Source organism: Tiliqua scincoides, chromosome 5, assembly GCF_035046505.1.
Source record: "Tiliqua scincoides isolate rTilSci1 chromosome 5, rTilSci1.hap2, whole genome shotgun sequence".
NCBI lineage: Eukaryota > Metazoa > Chordata > Lepidosauria > Squamata > Scincidae > Tiliqua > Tiliqua scincoides.
In genome coordinates, this window is record NC_089825.1 from 5,095,503 (window position 1) to 5,116,517 (window position 21,015).

A 21,015-nucleotide genomic window follows, 5' to 3' on the forward strand; every position below is an offset into this window, starting at 1 on the left:
ATCTCGCATTCAGTCTGGACCTTGCTCTGAAACAATTTCCTGTCTCCAAACTCAACTAGTTTAAGAAGAGAGCTCTAGAGAGTAATAATATCTTCAGCTGCTTCTGGAATATTCATCTGATTTCTGAGAGTTTGTTCCCAGTAGTGGTGGGTTCCAGGTATTTCAGAGCAGGGATTGGCCATTGGTCTATAGCAGGGGTGTCCAAACGTTTTGGCAGGAAGGCCACATCATCTCTCTGACACTGTGTCAGGGGCCGGGGCGGGGAGGGGCGCGGGGGAAGAATTAATTTACATTTCAAATTTGAATAAATTTACATAAATGAATATATTAGAGATGGAACTTATATGAATGCATGAAGGTCTTGCAATAGCTCAAGGCCTATGAAAGGCCTTGCACAAAGCAAGGCCAGCCTTTCCTTTGCTGCTGCTGCTGCTGCATCACAGATGTAAAACAGCAAGCAGTGGAGGAAGCCCTCGTCCCATAGCTCACTTGAAAGGTCGAACAGTTGGCCATCATGCTGAGAGCAGTTGCATCAGGCCAGCATGGGCTCCAGCAAGTCTCCAGAGGGCCAGAGGCTCATTGGAGACTGGGGGTTCCCTGAGGGCCGAATTGAGAGTCCTCAAGGGCCGCAACTGGCCCCAGAGACGGGGTTTGGGCACCCCTGGTCTACAGGGTCCAGATCTAGACAACCAGCCCATGTTTTATAGGTTTACACAATTCCAACCTGACTTATTTTAGATACCAATATTAGCAATATCACAATAGCAATAGGTATTGGCTAATAGCTCTTAGCTAATCAGCAAATAGAAAACAATGAGATTACAAGGAAATGCATGATGTATCTAAGGAGGGGTGTCAAATCTCTTATGTCGCCCAGTTGATGCACCCTGAGGTTGCACCTGGCAGCTTGACCTTGGAGGCAGGGTGGAGTCGGAAGGTTTGTTTACTTTGAAAGTCAAGAGATAATCCAAGTTTGTTCACTTATTATCCTAACTGATCTACCTCTCCTTGAGTTTGTTTATTGAGGTCGGACTTGACAAGGCATCTTAGCAGTACCCTCTTCCTCACCCTTTCAGGTAAATCTCAGGTACATCATTCCTGTTGTTAGTTCTGAGCTGCACCCAGCTCTGCCAAATCAAAAGAGCTTTCCACATGACCTCCAGAAATGAAACAGGGAGAGAAAAGACTCCTGATTACTTTGTTTTTATTGGGGGGGGGGGGTTTCTTCCTCACTTTTAAGTTGGTTAACATGTACATCTGAAATTGCACAAGGCCAGTTCAGCACTGAACGTGATTCTTTGTGGACTTGCAGAAGCATCGTCTCCAAGTGGAGTTGGAGAATGACCTTCTGGAAGGTCATATTTGAAAGTCACTGGGCTGGTTCATGCAGTTTTTCCACCTACGGTACCTGCTTTCACATTTTGGAAGGTCAAAGCTCTTTAAAAGAGGTGGGTTCTTACCATGTTGATAAAGTGGATGGGGCTCTTCAGTCTAGCAAAAAGGCACCTGGTTGAGATATATAATTATGCAGGACATGGATAGATTGGATAGAGGGATATTCTTTTCCCTCTTGCGCAACACCAGAACCAGGGGGCATCCACTAAAACTAAGAGGCAGGAGATATAGACAAAGGAAAAAATTTCTTTACCCAGTGTGTGACTAGTCTGTGGAACTCCTTGCCACAGCATGTGGTAATGGCACCTGGCCTAGATGCCCTGAAAAAGGGATTGGACAGATTTGTATCACAATAGGATTGCGCTGTCAAATACATACTGTGTACTGAAACATGGCATCCTATACCAAGAAAATGAGGAACTGTATTTTGAAAGAAAATAGTGACTGAAAAAGGAATCCCCATTCCTAACAGTTATCGTCTCCTTTTCATGACTGCAGGCTACGATTTTCCTCCTTCTAAACCATGTATACCTTTTCTCCTAAATCTCCGCTGAACTCCTGAATGACAAGGCACTTAGTTGTGGTTGTTGTTTTTTTTTTACTTCATCCTTTGGAGCTATATTTTTTAATAGACATTTAAAAAATCCAGAGTCGCGTTGACCCAATGGCAAGAGCACTTCATGTCAGAAGTGTGGGTCAGGGTGGCCCTGGGTAAGTTTCTGTCTCTTTCTCAACCAAAATTACCATGAAGACTTGTCACGAGATGAGAATACAAATCCATTCTGAGAGACATTTGAGGAAATTAATGTGTTTTTTAAAAATTAATTTCAAGGTGAATGCTTGTTGCACGTAACATCAGGCCACTTTTTATGTTTGTAATAAATTTTAATACATCAGGAATAAATTGTGTGTGTGTGTGTGAGTATCAAACTGTTTCCTGTGAGTCAGAAAAATGATTATTAGTCATTATTGGGAGGATTGCTCTGTGTTCTTGTAGGTAACTTAAAAATTCATGCCGTACTAGGCAGTTTGTCTAAGTGCCCTTGGACTACTGAAAGGAGGGGAAGGATTGGGGGGGGGGGAATAAAGCCACTGGGTTAGTTTTCATAATATTTTAATGCGTCATAAGCTACAAAAATGAACAAAATATCTTTGACTACCAGCTGCTGGCAGGCTAGCAGCCCAATCCTATGATTCCTGGCATCTGTGGCTCCAGCAGTGCCAAAATGGTGACCTCTGAATTCTGTGGGCGCCACGATACTGCTGGAGTCTCCTTGGGCTGGAAAGCCCAACATGGGGTTCTGGATCCGGTGGAGCAGAGCTCTACTGGTCCAGCGCCCCTCCCACCTTGCCCTCTCCTTGCCCCAAAACACCTCTCCTCCCCCCCCCCACGAACCTCTCTACCGCCTGGAGCTCTTCCCTTGCTGTGGGTGGTGTGCAGTGACTGAACAGCTGGTGCTGAGCTCAGCATGGACTGGCCCTGAACTGGTGCCACACTGACCCGTGGTGAGTGTTGCAGCGTGGCTTACGGCTCATTTGTGACACCCAGTGCCAGTATAAGGCTGGCACGACAGAGCTCAGGATTGGCCTCTAATGGCCCCATCCTACAGGCATCTAACTCTGCCAGAACGAGCATGTGTGTTGTCCCTGTGGGCCAACCAAGGCTTGCCCTGAGGAGGCCTCCAGAGGTCAAAACACATTGGCACTGCTGCACCACCGCAGGGGGAATTAAGAGGGATTGGTCTGTAAGAAGAGTGGGCTAACATCAGCAACCTGTCTGGTTTCTTGGCCTTCTCTTGAATCTTGCATGCCACTGTTGAAAGACCAGAATGCAGAGCTAGACTGGAGCTTGGTCTCAAATCTCCAAGCACCTGAGGCAGCATGCTGAATACTGCCCTGAGCCTCAGCTCCTGCTCACAGGACTGTAACAGGAAGCAGGGGGTGGAGCAAAAGAGGAATTCCCTTTCTCTTTTCCAATCCAGGGAGCAGGGGAATTGAGTGGGCAAATGGAGGTGGGCACCCTCTTGCCAGTCTGCTGCCAGGGGCAGCCACCTCAAATTGGCCTTGTGTCCAAGCTGGCCCAAACTAGACTAACCTTTGATCTGACCCAGTGTGGTGCTTCTTAGGTTCTTATGATAATACAATGATCTCCCTTGGGCAAGAGATTAGAGTTCAAAGCAGCTGAGCAAGAAAGGAAGCTAAGGCTACCTGCCACCATTTTTCACAGGGTCCAGTCTCTGAAGATGAAGGAAAGGTGTCCAGAAGGAGTCAGGTGCTGAAGACTGGACACTGTTAGTTTCCGGTGCCCCAGCTTGTTCTAGAAGGCTTTATAGCCCTTCCAGATCTGGATGAGATAATGGTCAGTCTGGATGGGTGGAAAGCAACTTTACTGCTCCGGGAAGCTCTGCTCTGATGCTGCCCTGGTAGCCACATGAGGTCAGGTCCCATGGTCTTGTGGGTTCCCTGCTTTAGTGTTGGTAGCTCCTGGCATGCAGTGCTGGGATTATAGAAAGTATACAAGAGTTCATTGCGTCACCCCCATGATGGACCTCCTCCCGTACTAGACCATACAGAATATCATATTCACAGCCTAAATGCAATGGCATTACTGGGGTTGGTGTAACCACCATTAAGTTTATCTTAATACACAACAATACAGGTCACCCAACCAATCAGTGGCCAATGTGATGATACACATAATTGAATAAGAGTTCTAGTATTAGGTCTGATACATGGAAGTGAGAGCTGACTCATACTAGCACCTTATTGGTTCCCATGCTGTGACATAGACAGCTCTCATTGGCTCTCGGAACAATCAGTCTCATTGGTCAGTTTTTGAATTAAGAAAATCCACTTTTTGTAACATAAGGTAATTATGTTTTATTCTTCTGGTTGATTGGCTGTACCTTTTGACAGAATAAATATAATTCAACATAGTTGATTTCATTACATTCTGCACGAAATTACTTTTCCAATGACATATAACTTGATGGTATTACTCAGATTTGTTGGCATCCTTCAGTCTTGGAAGACTATGGTATCACGCTCTGAATGGTGGTTCTGGAAAACAGTGTCCTCTCCAGTGCGCGAAGCCTGGGTAAAGTAGATATGGAGGATAGACTGTTTCCCATGCAGCAAATCCCCCCTCTCCACGTTGCTGAAATGGTCCAATGGAAAGGCAGAGGCCAATACGGTTGGTTCCAGCAGCGTCGCAGGAGTTGCTAGAACGTGACTGTGTTCAGCCATGAACTGCCTCAGGGACTCCGGCTCCGGATTTTGCCTCGAGGTTGACTCCTGAAGCCTTTTCCATAACTGGATGTAGCCACAAGGCAGTGGAGGTTTGGGATCAGAGTTTTCCTTCTCTCAGATGAGCTGCCTTCCCAGGCTGACGAGTCCCATCTACCCGGTGGCTGTTTAGTCACCTCTTACGACAAGTACAGCCAAACTGAGGGCCTATTCTTATCCCCAGCCCCCAGGTATTACTCATAAATAGACATTTTCCATAAGGTTTCCAAAGTTTTGGCCACTAGTGATGTCACAGCCCAATCCTATGCATGCCTACTCAGAAGTAAGTCCCATTAGAGTCAATGGGGCTTACTCCCAGGAAAGTGTGGATAGGATTGGGCTGTCAACCTCTGAAGGGTGTTATCCAGTGTGGTCTGCACCCCCCCCCCGCACCCCCTAGTAACACCACTGGTGCAGGATTGCCCGCCTGCCCCCATTTATTCAGGGGTTGTGTGTGTGTTTTGCATAATTGTACAGCAAGTCTCTTAATCATCTCTCTCAGCTTCTATTTATTTTGGCAATGCTCCTAAATTTCACTCTCCATTATTCCATGCTTCTCTTTTGCGTGCTAGCTTTCCTCCTCCCCAAGTACCATGTGTTTCATTCTAATCCTTCCTTGGTTCCTCTATCCACAGAAATGCTCCTATTTTTAGTAACTGTCTGTCAGTGAAGTGACATTGTCCTTGGCCTTTAAGCAATGGCTACATCATGGGGAGGGAGACTGGGGGTGGGGGGTGCGCCACAGTGTCTCCTTTTTGCTGAGTAGGCAGTGAAAGAGAATCGCCAAACCTACGCTTTCAAGCTTTCCATTTCCATGGTGAAGGCTAAAGATCAACTGGAGGTGAAGAATTGCTCCGCTTTTTAAAAATCTCTCTAGGATATGCAGCCATCCAGAAAATCATCCAGAAAATTTATTTAGATTTCAAGCTGCCCTGGCTTCAGGTTTGTCAATGAGATGCTAAAAAATACCTGGCCAGTTGATGGAGCTGGGGGCGGCAGAGCAGACAAGCTCAGGGCTGGGAAGGTCTGCAGATGGAGCCTGGTGGGTTGGGGGATGTGGGTGAGAAGAAAAAGAGGCAGGCTGCAACTCTAGGCACACTTTCCTGGGAGTAAGTCCCACTGGGGAGTAAGTCCCAGTGGGACTAACTTCTGAGGATGCAGATATAGGATTATGCTTGCAGTGCGGGATACTGTGACAGTGCTGGGCTGGGAGGTTTCAAAGCCCTACACAGTCACAAAGCTTACTGGCTAACCTCAGGGTACTTGCAGACTAAGCTACCCTGCAGGGCTGTTGTGAGAATAAAATGGGTGGGGACAGGGAACCATAAATGCTGTCCTGAGTTCTTTGGAGGAAGGGCGGAATAAAAATGTCATTTTTAAAAAATTGCTTAATCCTTGGCTTGAAGATACCTGCCACTGAAGCCAAAATGCTAAACAGGCAGGTGGAATACCTGATGGCTGGCAGCCTTACCTAGCTTAGAAGCACAAGGCAATAGTGCAATGTAAAGGTATAGGAGAGAACAGCTCAATAACAATTCCTAGGAAAGCCGGAGTTCCTGGCGAAGGGGGACAGCATGGTGCAGTGGGCAGAGCAGTAGCGTTGGCCCAAGGATATATGGATTCCAATGCCACTCTGCCATGATGTCATTATCTCTCAACCTAGCCTACCTCACAAGGTTGTTGTGATAACCCACTTATACCTCTCTGAGCTCTTTGCAGAGAGGGCCAGTGGTGTAGCTAGAGGGGGTGCAAAGCACTAAGTTTTGCAGGGAGCCTCACCACAGCATGCAAGTGGCCCTAACCCATTCCATTCCATTTTACTCCCACTGCCTGGAATGGCTGTGGAGAGGAGGGGGAGGGGCTGCTTGCAGCTGCCTGCAAAATTTAGTGCTTTGCACCCCCACTAGCTATGCCACTGGAGAGGGCAGAATAAAGTAAAATGTAAACAATGATGCTACCCTGAAACTACCTTACCAAATAAGCCTACTGCTTGAACAATTTCTCTGTCCACCAGCAGGCACTAAGCGCACTAAAGCTCCTCACATCTCAGCACCCCTCAGAGAGATGTTTGGCAAGGTCATAATCACCTGCTGGGTGAGTTGGTGGGAGGACGTAATCCAGGCACTCTGTTGTTGTCAATCTCAGCACTGCCAAAGCAACATTGCCAGTTACCCTGCACATGCCTGCTCTTGTCTGATCTCTGTAGTTAAGCAGGGTCAGGCCTGGTTAGTACTTGGATGGGAGACCGCCTGGGACTACCGGGTGCTGTAGGCTTATACCATAGTCTTTCGAGACTGAAGGTTGCCAACCAACCATTGACAGTCATCTGCTTGGTGAGCAGTTTCTGTTCAGGGAAAGGCATGCCTACCTATTGCACTTCAGAGCCTACCAGCCCACTGCCCCCCTAAGCTGGTCTCAGGGATGCTGAGCTGGAGAGCCAACAATCTAACCCTAGATCGGAATAGAGCTGTCTCCAACCTGACAGTCCCTGGGTTCCTCCTTGACGGCAATGAATGCTTCTGCAGTTGCGGTAAAAAATAAATCTTTAAAATATTAATAAACGATGATAAAATTCTGAGCTCAGATATCCAGAATGGGGGATACAAATCGAGTGTATTTATGCACAACTCTTCAAGCAGAACTGTTGGCATGCCTAATGTATTGGGGCTTGGGAATGGGGTTGAGCAGAGCCTGTCGAAAGTGAATGGGAAAAGGAACTGGCAGGCAAACTGGACAAGAAATGAGCAACCCATTTGAAGTGCTCTGCATTTCAGAGAATAATTGGTGCAGGAAACCTCCTTGGCACTGGGTCTGTTGGGCTTTGGCTCCTGTTTTGGAAACCTTGGGCTGTGAGCTGATGACTGAAGCCACATCAAGGGGAGTAAAGCACAGCTATTTGCAGCTCTGAACAGCAGGAGAGCTTGGAGGAGATTGCAAAATGCATTTTGACTGTTTTGTTAACCACAGAGCAAACTGGAGTCCAGCAGCTTCTTTGGGCTCCAAACGGCTACTGAGCTCCGCTTAACAAGCCTGAAAAATATTTCCTTCAATGGAGACCAAGAGACCAGTTTTCAGCAGTGACAAGGTCAGGCAGCCGGCTTGCCAATGCCCACGTGTGCTTCTGTGGACAGAACAGGACGGGCATTGTTAGGGTGGTAAAGCGAGACCACAGCCAGGAACCCAGGCTGCCAATCCCAGCCCCTGAGAGTGTGCCTGGACCTCCAAGGGTCTCCTAGAAGTGAAAACTCCACTAAGAGCCTTTTCTTCCCCAGATCACCAGCACAGTGAAAGCAGGAGGCTCAAGAGGGCCAGATTGCATGTTATGTTCATCGTGGTATTAGAGTTGATATGCTTAACTATTTGTTACTCAGTGACAGGTGTGAGGATTCCCAATCCAGACTATGGAATGGCTGGAGAAGACTTTTACCCTCTGTTCCCAGCACATTTTGGAACGGACCTTCCTCCCACCTTGCCTGGCCTCTGCCGGTGCTGTTTGCCATGTTAAAAAAACTCCAGTTGGCACCCATGGGAACTTTTCTCCTGGGGCAACAATGGGGGCCCTCGATCCCAGGAATGTCCAGTGGGTAGGGAGGCAGGTGAGGCAGAGCCTCCTCACTGGAGTCCTTTGAAAAGCGCCGCCACATGTGAGGCGTGCAAGCACTCACAACCAAAATGTGGGTACATGTATAAAAGCATATTGCAATCATATATCCTATAATCAATAAAGTATCATTAAGATAGCTTAGTTGACTGGATTTCAAACAGGGGGCCATTCTTCTATAAAATCGTCATTCTCCACAACCTTTAGCTGATGTTCAGCCTTAGCCATAGCTTAGATTTCCCATATCTTGTCCTACATTGTTAATGAGAGTTATAACATGCAAGAGAACATAGGGCCCAATCCTATCCAATTTTCCAGCCACAATGCAGCCCCAAGGTAAGGGAACAAATGTGCCTATACTTTAAGAGGGCCTCTGTGACTGCTGCCCTACCACAAGATGCAGTGCCTGACCCATTGGCATAGCTGCATTGGCACTGGAAAATTGGATAGGATTGGGCCCTCAGATGTCTATTCTATCAAGCATATGCTTTATAGTTACACTGGGGAGTGGTTTATAGCTTAGTCCTGGGCATATCTGCTCAGAAGTAAGTCCCGTTGAGTTTAACAGAACAGTGCAAAGAATTGCAGCCTTAGGGTACAATCCTATACAGACACCCCAGTCTGGAGCAGCTTAAGAATATGCTGCAGGAGGGGACACTGTGGCAATCATGTGTCCGGTGGGGTGTGGTCTGTTGTCATCACCATATTTCCTCATCACTGTGTATGAATTGCCTCCGTCCATGTCCTGCCCATCAGGGGGTTCTTTTTGACAGGCACAGTTAAGCCTTGTAGCTAGGCTGGTGGCTTAACTTTTATATTAAGTACAACCATTACCCATAGAAAGGTTAGAGTGATAAACAGAAGCAAGGTCATTTTTGGTCTCTCCAGCTCTTTCCTATCCTGGAAAAATCCCTGCAGTCATTGGAGAGGGCCCTTTTGGTTGTGCCACCATTGAGAGAGGTCAGGGGGATGACGGCCAGAAATAGGGCCTTCTTGGTGGTGACATCTGTACGATGGAATTCCCTCCCCTTTGAACTGAGAACAGCTCCCTCATTTCTAGCTTTCCACTGAGGCCTGAAGACATTTTTATTCCAAAAAGCCTTCGGTACCCTAAAAGATCTAGAGTACAATGGCTGCAGTTTATGTTATAGTTTATGTATTTATGTTATGTATTTTATTGTTTAAATAACTTTAATTGGTTGTGACCTGCCTTGGGGTGCCCTTTGGGGAGAAGTGGGATAAAAATCGAATGTTTGAATGAATCCTGAACCCCATACAATTCTGTGATTTGAGTGGCGTCAGACCCCTGGGTTCTGTTAGGTACCATTTAATGCAAAGCTTAACAGCTCAGCCTTGCTGCGCAGGCCTTGCTGAGTGGGTTGAGCTGCTTTCTGGACCTGAGAGGAGAGAGTAAAGCCAACAAGGAGCTGGAATTTAGATACCTCCGTCGCTTAAGGATTTAAGTTGATGATTTTGGTTAGTTGCACAATAAACAATTCATGAGCAAACCGACTGGAGTCAACTGGCATTCTGTTCTCACCGGTTCTCATGAAGGACCAGTGGCTGGACACAGATATGAATTGTGTTCTCTGGGTTGTGGTAGTGGTGGGGGCCCTCTGAACATGCTCAGATGCTGGCCCTCTTCAGAGCTCAGGACCTCTGTGCTCAATATTACATGAACCCTAAATGAACATAAGAAGAGCCTTGTTGGATCAGGCTAAGTGCCTGTCTAGTCCAGTTTCTTATATCTTAGCTTTCTTCAGCCTGTGAGTTGGGATCCCAATGAAGTTGCAAAGCCTCATTTTGGGGGTCATGGCAATCTTTCAAATCCTGTGCAAGAGAAGGAGTGGATCCAATCCAATAGTGGTGCTGCCTAAACAAAACTGAGTTCTTGATATAATCCTGCAACAAGAGACCTGCATCCTGTTGCCACTCCCTTGCATCAAGGCATCTAGGCCAGATGCCATCACCACATCCTGTGGCAAACAGTTCCACAGATCGCTACGCAAGAGTATTTGCAATAGAACCAGGTATTTCCTCCTCCAGCCAGGAGGTCTGGCTCAGTTGGTAGAGCTGCCGCCTTGTATGCCTGAAGATCTGAGGCTGCCAGTTCGAAACAACCAGAAGTACCTGAGAACTGATATACTGATGAGCTGACCCTCGGTGGCAGAGAGGAGTTGCCATCAAGTGGAGTGTGGGAGGCGAAGGGCCAGAGAGAGGCCAGACCAGGAAGGAATTCAGCTGGAATGAGAAGTTCTATGAAAGACTAGAACTAATCAATTGTAAAAATCCCTACGGGGGTTTAGAACAGCCTGCCTATGTAAACCGCCTTGGATTAAAGTCTAAGGAGAAAGGAGAAATCTGACCAAAGAAAGGCGGTATATAAATACCTGTATAAATGAGGTATTTATGACCAGGATGAGGTCTCTTGTTATCTGGTGTGCTCCCTGGGGCTTTTGGTGGGCCGCTGTGAGATACAGGAAGCTGGACTAGATGGGCCTATGGCCTGATCCAGTGGGGCTGTTCTTATGTTCTTATAAAATAAATTTCCAATAGAATATGAGCATCCTGGTGCCACTTCCTTGCACCAGGCCTTCTAAGGTAGCCTAAAATCAGGAGGTTGAACATACTCATCATGGCTTGTAACCTGTGATGGAGTTTTCCTTCAGAAAACTGTCCAAGCCCCTTTTAAAGGCATCCAGGTCAGATGCCATCACTACATCCTGTGGCAAGGAGTTCCAAAGATAAAGGACTGCTTACAACTAGAGATGAGACAAATGTAACACAGGACGGATACCCACCATGGCTTGTAACCTTTGATGGACTTTTCCTCCAGAAATTTGTCAATTCCCTCTTAAAGGCCACTAGGTGAGATGCCACCACTTCCTGTGGCAAGGAGTTCCACAGATTAACAACATGCTGGGTAAAGAAACATTTTCTTCTGCCTGTGCTAACTCTCCCAATCAGTTTCAGTGGATGCTCCCTCATTTTAAAAGCTGAATGAACTTTGCTCTGCTCAGGGGCAAATGGGACTCCACCTTTCCCTTCTCCCCTTGAGGCTCTTGCTTTAAACTGTGAAAAAAAACTGGATGGTTTCAGTTTTAAAACCAGGGAGATGCACAAGTGCCAATCAAGTATTATTGACAGCACGCTAGCCAATGGATGGGAGCACATCCCACCCTGTCCCGCCCACCCTTCCACCAATCAAAACGCGACAGAAAAAAGGCAGGGGGCGTGTCCTTTCGCCGTTAGTCAGACCAGCGAGAGACGACGACGAAAGCGGCGCCCGCCATCTTGAGTGTGGCACAAAACCTCATTGGGTGTTTTTCCGCCCCCCGCAGCACCCCCCCACAGCCAGGGTCACTGAAGCCAAAGCGGGGGGAGGATGAGTCCTAGTAACAGCTTGGTTTGAGAGCGTCGCGGTGAGAGGGCTTCATGTTCGACCGACACACTCAAGATGGCGCGGGCGCGGCCCAAGATGGCCGCCGTGCGTGTGACGTCAGCGCGCTGCTGGGCATGGGCAGGTGGGAAGGAGCAGGCTAAGTTTGGTCCCTGGGAGCAGGAGAAGGAGGAGGCTGCGCTGCTGTGTGGTTGTGTCTGGAAGGCTCAGGGCAGCCCAGGGCGCTCTCCCCCTCTGTGCCCTGCCTGGAGCCAGGCCCAGCCCTGCCTGCACTCACTCACTGGGGAGCAGCTGCTGCTGCCATGGCTGCTGAGGACTCCAGCTCCCTGCCCTGGTCCATCAACAAGGATGACTATGAGTTGCAGGAGGTGATTGGTGAGTTGGGCTGGCTGGGCAGGGGGAGGAGGCAGCCTTTCCCGGGCCCTGCTGCTGCTGCTGCTCTGCACTGGGGCCTGGTGTTGCCAGGCAGGGAGGTGGGGCTGGGGTTCTGCAGAGGGGTGTGTGCCTTGCTCAGGAGTTCCTCTGGGCTGTGTGTGCAGCACTCTCCTCCTGGGGAGGGCAGCTCTGGGAGCCTGAGCTGCATGCCACACTCACACACAGGGGTCCTGTGAAACACTGTCTTTGTGTGTGCCAGTCATGCCTGGCATCATGGGCTGGAAGGGTCTTAAGGCCACACTTAATGAAGAAGGGGTGTGTGCGCGCCTGCTTCTGTGCACCAGACTTCCTCTCCCTTCCCCCCTCTCTAGGAGCTGTGGCTTTAATCTTCGGGGGTGCAGCTTCTGGGAGCCAGGGGTGTGTGCCTGAGCTGCATTTTTGTCTATGAACCTGCATATGTGCAACACACACACAGAGGGGTCCTAGAAAAGACTGTCTTTGTGTGTGCCAGCCATGTCTGACATCATGGGCTGGAAGGGTCTTAAAGCTATACTTGGTTGCACACTTAATGAGTGTGTGTGTAGTCACACACTTGGTGAACAAGGGCGTGAGTGTCTGTTTGCTTGCGTGTACAGGAGTTCCTCTCTCTCAGAGCAGCGTGTGCATGACTTTAATCTTGTGAAGTGCAGGTTCTGGGAGCCAGGGGTGTGTGCCTGGGCTGCATTTTTGTGCTTGGACCTGTGTGTGCCCCCTCCCCCACAGATTTAGTTCCTAGAAAAGACTGTCTTTGTGTCTATTGTAGTCATGTTTCAGATCCTGGGCTGAAAGGGTCTAAGGTTATACTTTGGTCACAGACTTAAAACGATTAGGGGTGTGTGCATGTGCATAGGAGTTCCTCTCCCTCTTTCTGGGAGCTATGCGTGCGTGGCTTTAATCCTGGGGAGTGCAGATTCTGGGAGCCAGGGGTGTGTGTTTGGGCTGCATTTTTGTACATAAACCTCTGTGTGTGTGCGCGACACGCACACACATACAGAGAAAGAGATTTAGTTCCTAGAAAAGACTGTCTTTGTGTCTATCATAGGCATGTTTCACATCCTGGACTAAAAGGTTCTGAGGTTATCCTTTGGTCACACGCGTAAGGAATAGGGGTGTATGCACAAGAGTTCCTCTTCCTCTCTCTCTAGGAGCTATGACTTTAATCCTGGGGAATGCAGGTTCTGAGAGCCAGGGGTGTGTGCCTGGGCTGCATTTTTTGTGGAACATGTGTGTGAGAAACACACATACACACACGGGGATGTCCTAGAAAAAGTTGTCTTTGTGTGCATCATAATGTTGGAGATCATGGATTGAAAAGGTCTAAGGCAGGAATTTACAACCCTTTTCATCCCATGGCTCACTGACAAGGCACTAAAATCAGGGCACACCATCAGTCTTTATGACAGTTGTCTTCACTGCTGGTGGGGGGGGGCGGCTCACATCCCCAGTGGCTCTACTAATGACCCTCCCCTCCAAAGTCCTGTGGCATACTTGCAGACCATTTGCAGCACACCAGTGTGCCACAGCACACTGGTTGAAAATCGATGTTCTAAGGCAGTGGTTCTCAAACTCTCTGGGAGAGTTTGAGAGCCAGTAAGTCTTTGCAGGGGTGGGGGGAGGAGGCAGCGGGGGTGGGGGGAAGGCAGCAGCACAATCCCCAGGATCCTGCTGCTGGGGGGCGGCTGCAGGGGCTTGGGTGCACTTACCCAAGCCTCCTGCAGCCTCCCCGGGGTGCAGGGAGTCCGGCGTGACTTCTGGCAGGGCTCCCCACAGCAGGGAAAGTGGATGCAGAGTGATTGTGCCCCGCCCCTGCTAAAGTGGAGGTGGAGTGCCATTGTTCCGCATGCCTCTAGGCTTCCCCCGCCCCTTAAGGGGGCAGAGACCAGGGTCCTCAGGCTGGGGTGTCGCGACGCCCCAGTTTGAATAGCACTGGTCTAAGGCTATACTTTCGTCGCACACTAAATGAATAGGGGTGTGTGTGTGTTCTGCTCATGATGGTGACAAGGCTACCTTTTGCTCTTTCTAGTAACTATGTCCTCTGCCTGGGTTGCAGGCACTTTAGAGTCAAGCTCTCTTTACTTGTCTGGCATTTGAGAGAGTAATGTGGGGAGTGTTTGTGTGATTCCCAGACTTACAGTCATCTCCCCCCCCCCCTTAACATGTTTTCTTGAGTGTAATAACTGGGTTCAGTTGAGCTTATTTTATTGTACTACAAGAATTTAGTAATTCTTGGAATTGTAGTTCTGGAAGGTGTAGGCATCTGCATTCATTTTGGGAATATTGTGTATGTGACATTTATACAGAAAAGACACCAACAGGGCTTTGTGTATGTTTTCCTTGTGTCTGCTTGGATGAGCCACCGCCTTGTAGCTGTGGGTTATAGTGATTCGTGGGGGATGCTGGCATATGTGCTGTACTTTTGAGATAGGTGTGTGTACTCAGCTGTAGGAACTTTGGTCTTGCGCATGCCTTGGTCATTCCCCTGCAGAACTTGTGTGCATGCATGGGATGAAGGGGACTTGCAGTGATGATTGAGGGAGAAGTTTATGATGTCAGTTTTTGGGGGCAGTGTGCTTTTTTGACTGTGAGAGGGACAGGCTGTTCCTGGAAAGTTGGGAATGGGGTGGGTGTATGCTCACTTCCATTCTGGGAATATGTGTTTTGGGGCGAAGCAGTTCTGGGAATATTAAATACAAGTCAAACTATTGGCATGTCACTCTGCCCCTTTCATATACAGTTAAAAACCAGTTTATGACAGACCTTGTTTCACACCCACCCATCTATAGATACTGTGTTTTGCTTTTGTACACCTCAAGATGCTGTGTGTATGCATCTAGAGCAGAGGTGTCAAACTCATTTCACTCAGTAGGCCTCACAGCATTCATGATGCCTGCTGAGGGCTGGAAACGATGCCATTAAGTAGGAAGTGATGTCATTAAGCTGGTCATGACCAGAAATGAGCATTTTTTCTCACTTAAGAATTCATTAGCTCAGACGCCAGACAGGAAGTATGCAAATCTTGACCATAATTTCAAGATATGGGAGAGCCCAGTTATCATGCAGGCCACGCTTTCATCAGTGAGACCTCAGTTCAGCTCAGCAGCTGATGGTGCTGGGAGAGCCATAAAGAGCTTCTATGGACCACATGTGGCCCTTGGGCCTCATGTTTGACACCCCTGCTCTAGAGTATTTGTGCTTGCTTCGTTCCCATAAGGTTTTTGTGTGTACCTTTATCTCTTGCGAGGAGTAGGGTTGTGCCTTCATATTGACCTCTAGGATTGGGGTTGCCCTCCGTTTTATTAATGCTATAGGATAGGGAGTTTTGGATGTCCGTGGTTTAATGACTTGAAGCCTTGGGGACGTGGCTCTGTTATAATTAAGATTTTTGAAATCGGATTCTTATTGTGTCCTCCAATTTTTCTAGCTCAAACCTTAGACATATTGTGTATGCTAGGAAATTTTTTGCTTCTGATATGTGCACTTTGTGTCTTTAGTTGACATGGATGGGCATTGTGCAATTTTGTGCCAGGTCCACCTGGGTTTGTGGCTCTTGGGGGTGTGTCTGCAAGCTAAAGGAGGTAGCAAAAATCTTACTGTCTAGGGATGTTGGAAAATCTGAGGTTTCCCTACTGATGTCAGGCACACTGTGAGTGGATGGGAAGTCTCAGTGCTGGTAGTGCCACTGTGTTACAATTTTTGTGTTGCTGAAGCTATGCTAGTTGCTCTCTGCTCTGCCAGCAACTCTGTTACAGTGGATCCCCATGGATCAGGTGTTCAGTGTGTTGAGGATCAGCAGTTGCTGTTGATCTTGATGGGGCTGGGATTAGCCATTAAATGGATTCTTGAGGGGGAGGACCCCCAAGGCGTTGGGCAAGACCACAGTGTGAACTCCAGGCAGTTCAATGAGAGAGTGCAGGGGAAAATGGGACAGTGTAATGGAGATGGAAGGATTTTTGAAGGATGTAGATAGGAGCTGATTGCAAGGCTGGGATGAGGCTAGTCTGTTTATGAGGCAAGGGCAAGGCAAGATGCACTGCAGAATCCTAATCAGAAGATCAGAAACAAGCTAGGGTAGATGGGTGGTCAGCACAGAGCAGGACTCTTGGAGTAGCAAGCCCCTTGTGGGCCAGCTGTGTTTAGAAAGGATGGGAGGATCTCTGTAAGTGTCTCTATGATGGAGGAGTAAGAGAAAATTGCAGGTCCTGGGGGCGTCCATCAAGCAAAGCCACTTGCGAGTAAGGGCTGGGATGGAGCCACATTAGATCTGGGTTCGAGTCCCTTCATCCATGATAGTGCAGGAGGAATGTGCACATCTTATTGCAGCTTGGAGGTGGTATCCATTTCTCAAGGCCATGTGGGATCTGCTGGCCCACATCTTGCTCTTGAGTTGCTGAACTGTGCTAGGTGGCGGTCGATGCCTCTTAGAATAGAAGAGTTTGCAGAAGTTATAATCCTCCCTGGACTTTAGAAGTAGGGGATAATATTGTAGTCTTTTTGTTTCCTCAGCAGGGAGAGCCTGACATGGGACACGCTTTCTCCTGTTGCAGTTGCCTCTGTCTTTTCTACTGCAGCCCCAGTCTTGGCTGCCATGTTTATAGGATAAGTATTTTAAGAAAACAAAAAGAGCTGTCTTGTGGACTTCGTTGTACTGAGTCAGCCTAACAGTCCCTCTCACTTTATGCCTGCAATAGTTCCTATGCAAACTGTTGCTCAGGGTTGGGAAGGCAGCCTCTCGTAAATGAATGAGTCACTTGTGGGTCAAACTCCACTGCTGACAGCAGTGTACCTCCTGGTCCGCTCAGTGCTGTGTCTCAAGCGATGGGCAGCGATTTGCCTGATCTATACTTTTGGTGTAACAGGTGACTAGAGGAGGACTTGATGCTTTTTTCTGCTTTCTCCAAAGACAACAAGCTACTGATGTATTAAGTGGGAAGAGAAGAAACCTATAGGTCATTAGCTGGACAAAGATCTTTGTAGTAGTTTTGTATTTTCACCTTCAGTATTGGGGGGGGGGGTCATTTGCTTTCTCTACCTCTGCTTTTGTGTCTATAATTCCCTTCAAATGCTTCTGTTAGTGCTACCCACATCTCTCTTTCTTTAAATTTATATGCTTGGAACCTGGCTACTTTGAGGGTCCATCTCCTCCCACATCAACCTACCTGCACTCTGCGTTCATCGTTGGAGGCCCTAATTTGTGTCCTGCTGCTAACCAAGGCACAGTTGGGGAAGACATGGGTTAGGGCCTTCTTGATAGTGGCCCCTCAATTATGGGACTCCCTCCCCTGGGAGGCTTAACTGAATTCTGTGCAGCCAACTTTCAAATGGACGGTGAAAATCTTGTTTACATTGACCATCTCTTTAGTTTCCTTTGTTTTGGTACTTGTGTTCTGATTTGCTGGTTTTTACATTGATTTTTAATATTTTGTTGAATGTTATAAATTGCTTGATGGTCATTTTGGTGGAACTGCAAGCATCTTAATAAATAAAATGTCAAATTCCAGCTCCATTCTTACAGTGTCCATTAAATCCTTTGCTTTGATCTCTTAGGCTTTGTTTCAACAAGAGACTAAAGGCCAATCCTATTTGGTACTGGTGCAGCTGTGCCAGCAGCATGTGCACTGCATTCTGTGATAGAGGGGCAGTCATTGAGGCCTCCTCAAGGTAAGGGAACACTTGTTCCTTTACTCTGGGGTTGCATTGTGGCTGCATTGGTGCTGAAAAGTTGGAAGGATTGGGCCCTAAGTATGTCTAAACTGCTCAGTCCGATCTTGCATCTTCTCTCCCCAGTCTAAATTTGAATTGTAGGCTCCTTAGGGCAGAGACTTGTCCTCTGCTTGTATTACCTGGTAAAGTGAGGTGTCCACCAAGATCACAGTATAAAAAAAACTAACTTTCATGTCATGCTAATTGGCAAAGGAAATGCAAAACTACAACTTGTTGATACATTGTGGTTGAGCTACTACATTGTGACACCCTTGAGTTCAATTGCTTTCTTAAAGTGAGTCATCCATTAAATCCTGTGGAAGATTTGGAAATATTAACTGGAAAAAGAATGCTGCTCACACCCCTCTTTTGCTTCTCGTCCGACTTCCATTGCTTCTTGAAATGCATCTCCACAATACTGAGGGCTGGAAAAAGTTTTTGTCCCTAGAGGAGAGTTGGTATATTCAGTAGTTCAAGACTTTCACTCAAGGCCCTACAGTCATCACACACTGGAAAGCTCCTGGAGACCGAAGGGGAGCTTGGAGCAGAGATGCAAGCATTCTTTGGTGTCACTGCTCCACAACAGCCATGCCACGTTTTGAATGGACTCCTTTGCCTGTCTGGTGTGAATCCTGTCTCTGAGGTTTGCAAGGAGGCAGGACTGCTCAGTATGATGACATCAAGTTCAGAGAAAGGGGTGTCGTGTTCTCCATGTTTATTTTCTCAATCTGAACCCTCCCCCGTGCATCGTGGAAGGGGGAGGCGTAGACTAGCAAGAAATTTTTTTTGAAAGCCTTTAGGAAACATGTTGAGGTTCCACGTATGGACCTTGGCAGCTTATATTCTTGAATTCAAAATGTTTATTTCATCCTGAAACACTTGGTTACCACTCATTTCACCCAAATGACTTCACTTTCCGCATTTTGCAAAAATCTGGCTCATCTGCAGAGAAACTCTGAGGGCAATGACCTCACCCTGCTTCTTTACCTAAAAGGCATCTGAGGAGGCATAGATCACTGGCAGCCGCAAGTTCCTCAGACGTATAATTTGGACTTAGGCTGCTTTTGCTAATTATGGCTGCCAAGCCTTGATTTCCCCTCTGTGAATGCTCTGAATAGTGTGGCTTTCTGAGTGGCTGGGTTACCTGGAAGACAGACATAAGAACAAAATACCTTCCTCCAAAAGAATGGAGAACCTTGAGGTGGTTAGCAGTAACTTTTTTTTTCCGAGGAGCGGCCTGACTGGCATACTTTCCTTGGTTTTGTCTGAGCTCAGCCATAAAGTCACAACCGGGGATCAAGCCAAGAGCCAGAACCTGCCAAGTCTGTCGTCAGCCAGGCAGAGTCTTGGCCTAAACAGAAAGATGGGAGAGCCAACAGCTGCAGAATCACCTGGGATCCCTTTGCTGCCCTGGAGATGCTCCAACCTGTAGCCCTGTTGAGAGCTGTGCCCAGAGCCAAGAGCCAGGTCTGGCCCTGGTAAATCTTGACTACCTTCTGCCAGACAATAAATGGGACCAGCGGATATTCTCTTTGCTGAACTTCTTGTGCCAAGTTTGATCCTGGGGTGACTTAGTAACGCAATACTTGAGCTGCATTTCCAGGAGATGGTAAGCAGGGTTCTGGAAGACACCCAGGTTCATTCTCCTTACTTATTTCCACTGCTTCCGTGTATGTCAGTTGTATGTTCAAACTGTTGACAAATTTGGCCTAGATTCTGGTGAGATCGCAGGTGAACTTTCTCCACATGTCAGAAGAGCTTGTTGCAAAAAGGAATGAGACAGTGAGAATGGAAACTCTGCCTTGCCTGAATTCCTTCAGAAAGAGACCACTCAAGTGGGAATGGCAGATACTGGTTTGCGTTTGTCTGCAGTTGCTGAATCTCATATATATCCCACAAACCTCAAGACTATCAACCTGTCAGTCTGCCATCCATCATTATATTTTAAGTGTTGCAAGAATTTTTGTATCTTAAGTGTGTTGAAATGTCATCAGAAGGACAGGATGTGTTACTTTCTCTCTAGGCCCCCAGATTCTTTCAGGCACTGAAATATCTGCCTCAGGATGTGACTAAAAGTATTTCAAAGAATGTACAGTATGTAATTCTTAGGAAGACAGGTGAAAGGTCATGGACGTTGCTTTTAGCCTCTTTTCTTCCCAGCTGTGTATTGTGTCACCATGATCCAGTGGGGAGCAAACCATTGTCCCCTGTCCAAGAGGATCACCAGTCCTATCCTACCAGGAACTTGTGCAACTGGTAAAAATCACTTGTCCTCTTGGAAACCAAGTTGCATGGTAAGCATTAAGCTTTGCCCCTGTAGAATGAAGGGGCAATGGCAGTGCTACAAAACATATCGATACAAACCATTTAATGGAAATGGCTTCTTTCTTCTTCAATTTCCTGACACTGGTTCTCTCCCTGAAAAGTACCCATGCGGAGATCTTGTGTTACTCCAGTTGACCCTGTGCCATCTGAGCACTGTTTGCTGAATTCTTTAAAAAAAATGAAAGAAAAGGAAATCCCCTTGCGAAACATTCTTGCTTTATCCAGGGCACACAAAGAAGAGAAAACCACAACTATTACTCAGCATGAATCTGATTCATTCAGTTTAGAAGGTATGTATTATATCTGTGTCATGATCCTGGATTAGCCTAACAGCTGTGTAGTTTCGGTGGACTTGGATCAAAGGTCCTTGAAATGGGACAGCTGCCCTTGGAGGCAGAAGAGATAGACTTGGCTCATCCTTGAGCTTTCCCTGTATGGCCTTTGGGTGCTCTGCCTGTGCACTTAGATTTTGTGAAGTTCAGAATGTTGCATTGGGCACCAAAAGTTGGCTGCTTTTTTAGATGTGTGTCTTGCAACCCTGACAGAGGCTTGGAAGTGGCTGGCCCTTGTAAAATCTCAAACTAGAGGGGTGAATGGATAACATTTCGGGGATAGAACTTGATTTCCCTATATACCTAGTTTTAAACTTGGACGGTGGCCATGGCAACAGTAATTGCTTGGAGAGGAGGAAGATAATTTTTAAAAATACTTTAGCACTGTAGTTGTGTCCCTTAATCCAGTGGTACTCAAACGTTCTAGCACTGAGACCCACTTTTCTGAATGACAGTCTATCGGAACCCGCCAGAAGTGACATCAAGCAGGAAAACTTTTAGCACTCCCATATGACAAAATCAAATCAATTAAGTAAATTAAAAGTTTGCAATAAATGCTTAAA

General features: G+C 47.3%; 1 protein-coding gene across 1 annotated transcript in view; it reads left to right on the plus strand.

The window, feature by feature from the left end:
- The first annotated feature begins 11,841 nt into the window (after positions 1 to 11,841).
- Positions 11,842 to 21,015, plus strand: part of OXSR1 (oxidative stress responsive kinase 1) — an 82,802-nt gene continuing 73,628 nt past the window's right edge. Inside the window, exon 1 of the mRNA XM_066627678.1 lies at positions 11,842 to 12,056. Within this exon, the coding sequence (XP_066483775.1) occupies positions 11,984 to 12,056 (73 nt within the window). The 5' untranslated portion in view covers positions 11,842 to 11,983. The remainder of the gene's footprint in view (positions 12,057 to 21,015) is intronic.